The sequence below is a fragment of the Nilaparvata lugens genome, chromosome 3 (assembly GCF_014356525.2).
Source record: "Nilaparvata lugens isolate BPH chromosome 3, ASM1435652v1, whole genome shotgun sequence".
Lineage (NCBI taxonomy): Eukaryota > Metazoa > Arthropoda > Insecta > Hemiptera > Delphacidae > Nilaparvata > Nilaparvata lugens.
In genome coordinates, this window is record NC_052506.1 from 19747759 (window position 1) to 19760889 (window position 13131).

The window sequence follows — 13131 nt, forward strand, 5'->3', positions numbered from 1 at the left end:
AAATGAGAAACTCCACGTTTTGGATGAAGAATGAAGCATTTTTTCTGAAATTTATTTAATTTGACACTAGCTGCTAACTATTTTCTTGATGGTTGGAGAGAGCTTGTTAGCATTTTGGATGATAAGTATTATCGCGCTCAATGTACACAAATATGAAGAGTTTCTCTTATCATGAAATTGGAATCCCACAGTACCCATACTTCTTAAAATAAATAATAAATTGATGTAGTCTACAAAACTAGTCATTGAGTCCTATAAAATTAAAATGGGAATAGTCCATAGTATCACTTTCAAATCTCAGTCAGTTCTTGTACCTCCTTTCAATAGAATCTTCTCCACAATACTGCCGAACGAAAAAGCTTCACTGACATCGGATTCCCATTCACAGAGTAACCTACTTACTCTCGTTTAGCAAAAAAAGAATTGAAAGAGGAATCAATGGATTGGTCGGAAAAAGGGCAAAATGTGTGTATGTGTGGGTGTACAGATTACTCTCGCAGTAAACTTGTGTGAGTCACTAGAGTACTTTTTCTTCCAATGCACTATCGATCGTAGACGGGGATGAAAGGACATGTTTTGTAGTTTGATACGACCTCTTCTTAAACCCCGTTCTACAATGGCTCTCGTAGTAAATTGAAGATAACGGCAACAAATTTGTTGAGAAGTAAAATAAATATCACCGTCAATTTGTTGTGATACGTTGTTTGTTCCAGAATCCCCTGATGCTTTTCAATAGTTACATACAAACTTAAAAATAGATATTTTATTGTAAGTCATTCTTCTTTGAGACGTGAATTGAAATCGAGATACCAATGTTATCTTTTTCTCTACCATATCCTAGACATTCCCTGAACAAGTTTGACAAAAAATGTGTTTCATAGAAAGTGTTCAGCAGGTATAATATTCTCCGTCTCGATTCATTTTCGATTTATAATAGACAATCAATCGTCTGAAAATATCACTAATTGAATCACATATGAACTAACTTTATTATAAGCAGTATGATGCGAAAGTAGATAGTTCACTAAAAATGAAGTTCGAAATCTTCGAAGGCTAACTGGAATGATGATCTTTGACTCTCTTTTACTTGATAGATCATAGTATACATGATATTCACTCCACCTTCCTCGAAACTTTTCCACGAAAGTTAAATTCTGTGAAAACATTGTAATGACTATTGACTAACGTTCTGTGGTGTGTGAGAGTCATGCTTCGTTAGATATTCATATTATTGAGTGAGATTGATGTTTATCAAATGTGACTTTATTTATTGAAAAATTAGGCCTAGTAGTTTCATCATCATGAATGTTGCGTGCATGAAAGCTGCTAAATTGACATATTGATTCAATCCAATATTATATCATATCCATCCATTATGTATGACTCACATTTCTCTATTACTAATTCAATTTGTAATAATCAAGTGTGATCATACAAATTAGCCTATGAGGAACATGAATTATTGTAAATTAGGAAATATATTGGAATTGGTTTTTAAGATGTATTTGTTTATTTATTCATTTAATTGAAATCATTTACCTGAATTTCATTTCGATCTTATCTTTTTCAGTAGAATTGAGCCTATCTATGAAACTCTCCAATCTATAATACCTAAACCTCCCCATTAGGGTGTATTGCAGCGGCTCAATAACGAACTTATCTGTACACTGTCTAATCGCTAGTATTGTGTGTCGAGCAGGAGTGGTGCGAGCCGAATCGTTCACGCGCTCCCCGCCTGCCCAGTCACCGGGGAAACCGTCGGACGAGGACGTGATGCTGTTGGAGTGCAGCGATAACGGGACGGCACCGCTGCTGAGCGGCGACAGAGAGGGTGACGTGGGTGATGACGAAGAGGGTCAAGCCCTGCTCAGGAAGAGTCAGGCGGCCGCTCTGGGTCTCACTCTAGCCGTCGGCTTCCTCCTCCTGCTCCTCAACGTGCTAGTGTTCGCGTTTCTCTACTGCCAGCACGATAAGCGGCGTCAGAAGAAAGCCGGACGCCTAAAGAAAAGTGCCGCCTCCATGGAAACGCCTCCACCCCCGCCACCACCGCCACCGCCCCCACGACCCATGACCCAGAACCCCATTCATCCGCTCGGAGGCGGCACTGTCAAAAAACGCTTCCAAATACAGGAGATATCGGTGTAGTTCGTGAACCCTTTTAAAAACGACACATTCTGGTAAGCTACTCAAATACAACTGTCCTATCGGGCCTTTACGAATTTTCAGAGCTCTGTATGAGACTTTTTTAACGCAACATTCTGTGTAAGCTACTCAAATACAGGGTCGTATCAGATCAGCCTATTGGAATTTTCAGAGATGTATATTACTTACTGGATAAGACTCTTTTCAACGAAACATTCTGTGCTAGCTACTTTTAATAAGGGATTTGTAACAGTGTCTGGCCTATCCGAGTTTCTCAAGATACAAGAGAAATTTGTATTCAAACGTAACATCCTGTGTAAGTTTCTCAAATTTGATAGTTGTATCAGTGTCATGCCTGTAAGAGTTTCCAGAGGTATGAAAGAGATGTGTATGATACTTTTTTAAAATAAAACATTCTGTGTAAGCTATCCAAATGATATGGGAGTTGTGCTGATGTCAGGCCTATCGTGGATGATTATAGGATAAATATGTAAAGATTCTTCAAGAATGAAACATTCTCTGTGAGGCTCTCGAATTTGTATTACCGAAGTCTGTCTCTGGATAGTGTATCAAGGTCCAAGTTATTCAAAGTTTCTGGAATAAAAGTGTCAAGTTCAAGATATTCTCATAGAAAAAGGGAAATTCTGTGTAGGCTACATAAATAAAGAGATTTTCATAGAGAATGATAAATTTCATGTAGGCTACACAAATAAAGAAATATTCGTAGATAATGAGAAATTCTGTTTAGGCTACACAAAAAAAGTTGTCGTTTCAAAATCAAATCTATAATTTCCAGTAAATCTCTATAATTTCATCGCAGACAAATAAGTAATGTCTATGTAGTTTCTAAAAATTAATATGTAATGATTCCTCTTAGAACGAAGATGACCATGTAAACTGCGGTATTCGTGTGAGAGAAAAGTTGCATCAGGTTCTATCCAAAAATTCAGAAGGATGCAGTTATAATATAAAAGTATGGTTAATCAGATTCACAAGAACGGCATTCAACGAAAACTACTTGAATGAGAGAGTGATATTATATCAGGGTCATAATTCATTCAAATTCCCAGTGATATTTATAGGAATAGTTTAAATGGGGATCTTCTAGAAGGAAGCATTCTGCGTGAACTACTCATAGTTGATTCAGAGTCAGGCTCTAGAATTGCCAGGGATATTATATTGATGTCATGTGTATGGGACCCTTTTGAAAAAATATTCTTTGTAAGATACTCGAATACAATATTATGGATATTGTATTTTAATCAGGCCTAATCGAATGTTTATAATTCATGAGATCTTTTCAACTTGAATTTCCAGGAAAAGACATTGATTCGTTCAAGGAACAGCTTTCTAATAGAAATATTTCTAGTTTATATCATCCATTCTTATTCCATGAGATCAATCAGATACAAAACAAATACAGTAATTCATTAGAAAATAAATTCACTCAAGTCAATCACATTGGTTGGTATCTCATTCCGTAGCATTTTTTGTCATGTATCTGTAAGGACTGAGAATTGTATCAGCTTCTTAGATACATATTTTTCGTTGATGTTTTGTACAGCATGGGAATACAAATAACATTTCTATGAACTCATTAAATTTCTATAACGAGATATTGTTTAAAGATTCATTCTGTAATCAAGTATTGTTTGAAGATTAATCTTGCAATCGAGTATATGAACAGAGCGATAGACTGACTAAATAAAATGTTCCATATCGCATTCAAAATAATGAGTAATTATTACAAACAAACATGCAAATCAGCTTTTGCTGGAATTGGAACCAGAAACCTAGCAAGTTCCTTCTACAGCGCTCCATGATAACATAATTTCAAGATTGATTACTTATCTCATCAAGAAATATTCAAGAGTGTGGGTGATGGTATTTGATCTGTAATTAGTTTGTTGACTTGCAGTATAAACTTCAGAAACTCGAATCGTAAAGTTTGAACCAGGCTTCAGGGTAGTTATGCTTTGCTTCCACTTACTTTAGAGTAATCGATAAATATTTGTCAACTGAACCTACCGAGAGGAGAACTAGCAAGCAAATTCCATTTCTAATTTCGATAAGTGATTACTTTGCCATAGAATGGATTACATGTGAGGTGATGAGAGAATTGATTCAATTTGAAAAGGTCAGTTTATTTCTCATTAGAATCGTCTTTCCGTACTCGTCTGAGCAAATTGATCTGATGGTGATAAAAATTGAATTTTGGTTGAAATATCTCTTATCGGAATAATGCTATAATGTGTCAATAAATATGAATTTATCAAGAAAATGTGATCAATCAGAATTTATCATTCCATCAAACATATATTCAATAAATTCCAATAAACATTAAATGGAACATCACTTGAATTTTGAAAACTTTTTCCAATTATCCAATGAATTCGAGATGTACAATGGAAATTTCTTCTTGTGATGATGAATTGAGTTCCTTGAAAAATTAATCTCTTAACAACTACATTGACAACTTCTAGAATTTCTTAACTGCTAGGACTGAGATTTTGTGTCTTTAAGATAGAAGAGATTGAGAATTTTGTGAAAGCACTAGACTTTTTTGAAGTATGAAAACAAAATATAAGACATTATTCCTCAGAGATTTCCTGTATTTCATTGTTGAGAAATGTGTTGTATGCTGGAGAAGATCATTCATCAATAATCATTCGGAATAATCATTGTTCTTACACGCATTCAAGGTGGAAGTCAGTGAGATACATTGTATCATACGAACCAATCATTTTGTAAATTGAAGTAAATATTTGAATGTACTCTTTTGAAAAATATGATCTGAAATTCTGTAACCGAACTCTTGTAAATACCAATCCAACAACTAGCTCAAATATCATGCAATCTTGATCCATTTGTGAAAATATTCCACTGTATTCTACTCAAGAGTCTCTTATATCCGTGTTCCATCTTGATAAATCTTGAAACTTATGGTGTACAGTAGATAGATAACTAATCAATAATTGATATTTTTATAGTAAATTGAAAATATTTGTCAAAAAAATCAACGTTGGAAGTTGAATAAACGTTTTCTTCATATCCGTGAGTTCTTATTACCCCTCATCCTTGGAAAGCTTTCAACTTGAAGTTTTATTATTCACAGAGTACATGTGGATTACTCAACATATGAGACGATTCAAAAACTATTGAACTGTTTTGCTTTCATCAAAAAGGATAAATGATACACTCTAAAATAATTTGAATTTTTTCTATTCTCTCACTTTTCATGATAGCAGCTATGGATACCACATTAAATTCAAATTTATTGTGATATGATTTATTCAGTTATAGATTCCTGAAACTGATCTGCATTTGAGAGAACTTGGAATCAGAAGAGCAATGCATTACATAGAATCAATAATTATTATCATATGAAACGGAAATGATTCAAACTCCATTGAAAGAAGTGTGTATTTTTACTCAAATGATTTACTGAAAAATATTTCTCATAACAAGGAATATGAGTGATGTTACTAAGCATTTCTTTGTTCTAGATTCTTAATTATTCTTGGTTATTGTAATAATTATTATCCAACACTCTCTCACTAACGACACAGGGGTTAATGTGAATTCAGTGAAGTATAATATTCATCATTACAAAGATTTACAATTCTTTGTTCAAATCAAAGTTTGAGATTTCTCTAGAGAATCTGAAACGCAGCTGGGAGATAGAGAAAAATCACGCTCTCAAAATTAGCTTTCTTCTGGCATGTATAATAAAAACAGAACAGCCAGCCTTCTGGGGAATGAAGTCGAGATTTCAACCAAGGAGAAAAAGTGAAAAGAGCTTGCCTTTGCTCAGGGGCGTGAAGGCTTTGTTGAGTTCACAATCTCAAGAGTTCTTTTTGAATGATTGCTCCGTGTAGTGGGGAGTCATTTTGATCAAAGAACTCGTTCTCGAGGTGAACTCTGAATCGTATTGACAACAAGCACAACATTGCTGTGTGCAATATTTGATTTCACAGTTCGAAGAAACAGGTATTGGTGATTGAGAAAATATTTATTTTCCATCAGGAAAAGTCTGAATATAATGTTAAAAATAAATTGAGTGGATACTCGAGTCTATACAACAGTTTCTTGTGACAGTATATGAAGTTTTTTCATTGCAACATTGACAGTTTTAGCTGCTTGGTTCCAGGAAAATAATTAATATATTCGAATGTTAGAGACAAACTCATTCATAACTGTGGCTCTTTCCAACCACAGATTTCATATCCTCTAACATTATGTTTCTTAGTAGTTATGGAGCTCCGTTAAACTTTTCACTAATTTATCCATGAATAAATGCATTTATCTGCTCAATTGAATATTCACATAAAAAGAAACATAATATACTCGTACAAGTACCTTATCAATTGAATTACTTTTTACAAATTGGGGAGATAATTTGAAACGGATAGTGCAAGTTCTAATACAAGAATTTTAATTTGTGAACGAACATACTCAATCTATTGTTTTAAATTATTTTCATTCAATTTCTAGGGAGACCAGTATGTGTTACCTTTAATTAATCATCAAACATCAAACTTTGAACGAGAATATCTTAGACGTGTGATGAACAATTAATTACCTGTTCCATTTTTCTATATATATTTTTATATGTTGGGGTGAGTCTCTAGTTTGAAGTTCAAGCAAAAACTGTGTGCCATCCACATTCTTGGCTCACACTCATATCTACACTTGGACATTCATGAGCATCGATCATCAGAAAAAAATCTATAAAAGTGAGAGATGTTTTTACATTGAAAATCGGGGTAAATGAGTTTAAAAGTGAATGTTCTGAGAATCGAATGCGGAATCAAATAAATGTTTCAGATAGAGACAAGTTTTCATATTTTTCAATATGCTCTCATTGTATATTAAATAACAAACTCAGACTCTACTCGATGATATTGTGCAACGAATCAGTGTTTGATCATTCAAGCGCTACACTTTGACCCACAGGAAAGTTTCCGAACAAGCAGGGAGCTGTTGACTAGAAGTAGTGTAGTGTGGCAGCCTGCTTGTATCGGCTGCCCGACCCAATGCATCACTGTTTCCTGATAAATTATAGCGGCGGTCTATTAGAAGTGGAACAGTGACAAATTTGCACTGTCAACCCCTCAGTTAGCTGCGACCAACTAATCGTATTTGTGAGATGTAAACACTTGGATTAGCGGCAGGCAACTCACAGGAGCGCGTTGCATGTATTAGTAACACGCCGGAAAATTACAACACGGATCAAGTTCGGTGCAGTAATAGGTTCACAATGGGCCAAAGATTCAGGGGAGGGGTTCGGGCTAAAGTTGTGTATTTAACTGGCACTTGCTGTTTGAGCCGAGTTTGGTGGGTACTTCTAAACTGTGCCACAACTTTCGCAGCTGAAGAGCAGGATGCAAGCTTCAGAACAGCACAGAGGTGGTACAATAAAGTTAGGCGTATCCGAGCACGAATAATAAGCGGGAATCCAGCGCAAGACTACAGAAGAATATCAAGTGTGAATGCCAAGTGCGAGCGGAGTCGAAGAGATGTTGATTATTCGAAAGCTGTTGAAAAGCTTTTTCTAGTAGTGGGTACATGAATCTCGAGTTTCATACTCAAGAGATCGAGTGGATGAAGATTGATTTGTTCCAAGAAATGTGAAACTGTTGATTCATCCAGTTTATTCTAATTGAAATATACAATATATTATCATTATCATCTCATCAACCCACAAACGCACTTTCCATTACCCACGTATAAGCAAAAAGCTCATGTAGGCATCATCCGCAATGGAAAAAGTAGAATTAAAGCTTCGAAATGTGCTTTACAGACAATTCAATCGATTCGAATTATAACTGTTGACCCATTCATCCAGTTCATTTTGGATTGGAGAAATTGATGTTAATCTGGAGTTTGAGTTACACTATGAGGCAATTAGGTACACAAGTTATGATAGGGTTTGTTGTGAGAAACGTGATGAGCATGCGTGAATTACTAGAGTGCGTATCTGGGAGGATTATGAATCATGCCAATGTCAAAATGCGAGCTATCAAGCGTTAAATATCATAACGTACAGAATATCAAATAACATAATACACTCAATATCATAACCTATTGATCAGAATCTAGTTCTGATATTAGTATCATCATCAGATATCATCTCAATTATTTATTCTTCACTGATGAAAGAGTTTCAGAAATGTTTAAGAATAAACCAAGAATAATTATTCTTCAATGATAACGGTACTTTCTGGAATCAAATATCAGCTTCGAACTCATTTTATCGATATCATTACAATAGTTTAACAAGCTTACAAACAAGAACATTTAAAATTCTGATCATGAATTTTTTTCTATTGATGATGAACATTTATTTCTATTTATCATGCATTTCAACTGAATTGCGATATCATCGTATATTATAATGAATTTTTAATTCGACTTCTTTTCGTCTTCTTCTTTCATCCAAGGTTTGGGCTCTTGACTGTTCTGACTCACAACATTATATTATCATATCCAATTCATTATATTATTACTGGTACAGTATTTCTAAAATTGAAATCAACATTCTCAGCAGCTATAACATATTTCACTTTTTATTGCCATCTTTTTCTAGGTTAACCAATATCTCTTTTTCCTATGGGGTGGTAGTTAAGAATTTTTAAGAGAATCCTTTCTGTTGGCATTTCGTTTACATGCTCTCACCACTCGATATTATACATTTATAAAGACACTCGATTCAAGCACTGTTTTGCTTCCGATAAGAAATACACTTCCCCGAGTTGAGCCACTTTTCTTGTGAAGGTGCAACAGTATCTTCAATTCCAACGATCCTCTTGTTGTGTGGTAACGCGTGATTTACTAGCAAAACCAGATAGGCTGAATACGGAGATGATTGCAAGGAATTAGCTTTGAGCTAAGGAGGAGCTGGAACAATGCATTGTCAATGGAGCAACACTGTGATTGATGATGGATGCCCATGAGGTGGTGTGGTGGTTTGAGCGATCAAACAAGCGCCAGCACAACATAACACATCACAGGGTTTGCCGCTTTGGTTAACCTGATTTACAGCGGTTGGATGAGATGGTAGGTTGTGATGCTAGTTGATTATTTACCGTTCAGCAGACACCTGCACATCTACATGCGATTCCATCATCATCAAAGCTACAGTTTAGTCTGAAACTCATCGATCTGCATCAGACACTTTTTTGTGGGCTTTGCATAAAAATTCTACTTACGTCATCCTATCATTTCGACATTTTCATGATAATGAATAACTTACAGTACCGCATTGGTACTATTCATTGATACTATTCATTCATAAACGTGCTGCATGTGATAAACATGCTTGTTATGAATGAAAGGGGAAGGATAAGCCTGTGACCCTCCCAAACCCAAAATCGAATTTAAATTTATAATGAAAAACATTGCAATATAAGATACTATACAGAGGATTGTTTCACTCAAAATGTTGACAGAAATAGTCCGAAATTAGTTTTAGCCTTTCAATTCTTAGCATTATTCCTTCCAGATGTTGAGCAATTTTGAAAATTAACACACTAGTTGCTCAAACAAATTCAACACGGAAGTGAGTGCGGTGAAAAACACGCCAATTCTATTCAATTAGCTGGATAATGAATTATCTCGGTGAGTTCATGTATAGGACATAATCATCAAAGATGTTTTAAATACAAATCTCGTCAGAATTTACAAATAATTAGAAATGCAAATAGAGATTTACAAAGTGAATAAATTTTGCATTAGGTCTCTCATAATAATGGAATGAAGTTTTAGGAGAATGAAGAAAATCTATTATTTTGAAAAAAAATATGATAGTAGTGCAATACTGATATTGAAGTTCGGTTTCACTGGATCAAAATAGAACCTAGAAGTTCGCTCACTAATCATACATATGAAGTTTCGAGATTACAATCAATATTTTGGATCAATATCATGAAGGTTATGAAAAATGAGATCCATTTTTATTCAAATCTTCTCAATCCAATTTTATTCATTCAATAATAATACAATACTAATAAGAGGAAATATGAATAGTAGAACCCACATAGACTAGAGAGCACTACCTTAATGAAATGTTTGATATTTTCAATACTTTCCTTGCTGGAAAATTTTGTCCGTCATGTCTATGGAATGGCTTTCAAATTCACAATAATATATTAAAATCGCTATGGTTTGTTGCTGCTATGGTAGATCGCTCCATGGTATCTCTGCGATTCACCATGCCAGATAAGTGGCTTATGATCTAAGAGCGCTTCACCTTGCCAACATGATTTTATGCTCGATGCCAGATGCAGCCTCCACCCAAATAATAATGTATGAGTTACGGCTCCAGCCACTCCGTATAGGCGGCCTACTCCCCCACCCATAATGTTAAGCAAACACGTTAAATCCCACTTCACTGCTCGGTAATATTCAATTTAAGGACTGTAAGGAAGTACTCAGCAGTCATAAATAAATCCTTGAATAATGAGATTGGAGTGGTGTGGAATTCAAGCTAGGTTTGTCCGTTAAACTCCACATATAAACTCTACTCTAGTTAATATGAGTAAGACTATATTATTCAACCTGGCATGGAATAATGAGTCCTATCGCGTGTTGAAGCTAATTTTGTTCTGTTTTGATGATGTGATTAATGAGATTATTGAATTCACTTTGGTAAAATTACATGGAATATACCGTGTCTAAAGTAGAAATATGAATTTGGGGACTCAAACTACTATTATAAATATTACCACGGTATTTAGATGAAAATATATACCGTGAATGTTTTCCTGTTCGAGATATTGTTCCAATAAAAAATGTAACATCGAACCAAATACTTATGTGATATCACCAGTTATATTATGATACTTTCTGGCCCGGCGAACTTCGTACCGCGAAATAGTTTAATGCATCTCATTACAAACTTCAACTGGATGCATTTTATTTATATAGATAATTTTCCAACTGAAAAATAGATAATTTACTGAATATCAATGAATTCTGAACACCGAAGCCAGCACAATTATTCCAAACAAGGCAATGTCTGAAATTGACATGCAAGTCTGAAAAGATGTGCAAAGGCTGAAAATCAACTTTCTACTGGTGATATTTTTCAAAGTTTTTTTTTATTTTTATACTATCAAGTTATTAAAATAAAAAGGTTTTCTCAGGAAAACATTTTTTTCCGACCAGTACTTTTTGAGATATGAGCGACTAAAGTTTACATTTTTGGGACAGAACATTTCAAATTCGGTCAGAGATAAATCCATGAGATTCAGAGGATAGATTCTTCATGGTATTGTTGATCTAGTAAAACGAAAATGTTCTGGAAATATCAATTCTTAAGAGAATTATTCAATTTACCAAAAGTAACTTTTAGTTAAGTTATTTTTGGTAAATTAAATAACTTTTAAAAAATATATATTTTCAGAAATTTTTTTCTTAACTAGATCAACAATACCATGAAGAATCTATCCTCTAAATCTCATGGATTCATCTCTTACTGAATTTGAAATGTTCTGTCCCGAAAATTTGAAATTTATGCGCTCATATCTCAAAAAGTAATGATTGGAAAAAAAAGTTTTCCTAAGAGAAATTTTTCATTTTGATAGCTTGATAGTATACAAATCAAAAAACCTTGAAAAATATCACCAGTAGAAAGTTTATTTTTAGCCTTTGCACAGTCTTAACCTAAGGCCGCACTGCTGGATGGTTACACACAGAAGTCATTTTGTTTTTAGTCGGGGCGTTTAGAATAAAATACATGGGCAGTTATGGAGCAGCACACACTCTTGTCTACTATCTGCCGACGTCTGTTGAATGACGCAATGTTTATAACAGCTGATTTCTATTTCTGTGTGTGGCCAGCTCACAAATTCCCTCCCATAAGGATTACATGTAATCTTTCAAGGACCGAAGGAAAGATTCCTGAAGTCGGATTATAAATTTGATAGGCCTGGTCCTGAACATATAACGAACAGAACTGAAAAAATCATAAAATTCGGTGCACACATAAAAAAGTTATTGAGTGTCAAAATTTGAGGCTCGATTTTTATTTATATATTGATGAACTGCATTATATTTGAGTGAAGGAATGTTATTCTCACTGAATAAAAAGCGGATTCCCACATATCAACATGTGATTCAGTGACCTTTATTGTGAGAATAATTATAATCTCAATGGTTTCAATGAAATTTAAAGGAACTATTCCCACTCAGTCTAGCCGAGCAAGTATAAATCCAATTCGAACTAATGGGAATAATATTATCTTACTGTTCCAGTCATGTTCAATTACACTGATATGTGGGAAATCGCCCACTGTAGAATCTCGAACCTGAGAGATAAGTTAGTACTTTCAGAGGTTATTTCTCCCATCTCTCTTCAAACGCACGCAGCAGTAGACATCCGTAAACAGACGGACAAAGAAAAATCAAACGTCTACATGCAAGCGTGAACAGACATAATATTATTCAGATACAAAGCTGCGTTTTCCGTCCTTATAGATTCTATTAGATTGAACGGAACTTGACAAACAGATAACTATGTTCATCATGTGAATGATGAGTTATGTTAAATCTTATAGAATCTATAAGGACGGAGAAAAAACATTTTGTTAATAATTTTGGTGTTTAGTGTGCATTGCAACATTTGAACATCTATGGAGGGATTTCCCTCCCACTGTCTGCATACATCTGTTTGCCGCTGCTGGCTGTCTGCCTTCAAGCTGGAACACCCTATGAGCAATAATTACTTCTGGAGAACAATTCGGGAGTAAATAAAATTGATGAGTACTACCAATCTTTACTGAAAAATGAATCACTTTTTGCTATTAGAAAAAACGACTAGCAGTCAGATATTTTACAATAAATGAATTAATCACTCACTGTGACAACGAGCTTTTCTAATAGCAAAAATTGATATAATAATGAGCAGTTCGTGATAGAAAACAACATTGAAGAAAAATGTATATTATTCAAGTGATCATATGTTTGCCGCAATCATGTGCTTATTAC

General features: G+C 34.6%; 1 protein-coding gene across 2 annotated transcripts in view; it reads left to right on the forward strand.

The window, feature by feature from the left end:
* LOC111059450 (neuroligin-4, Y-linked) overlaps positions 1-5193 on the forward strand; it is a 138045-nt gene extending 132852 nt beyond the window's left edge. For both annotated transcript variants that reach the window (XM_039423218.1, XM_039423219.1), the window contains exon 12: positions 1700-5193. In XM_039423218.1, the coding sequence (XP_039279152.1) occupies positions 1700-2145 (446 nt within the window). In that variant the 3' untranslated portion in view covers positions 2146-5193. The remainder of the gene's footprint in view (positions 1-1699) is intronic.
* Positions 5194-13131: the final 7938 nt, after the last annotated feature.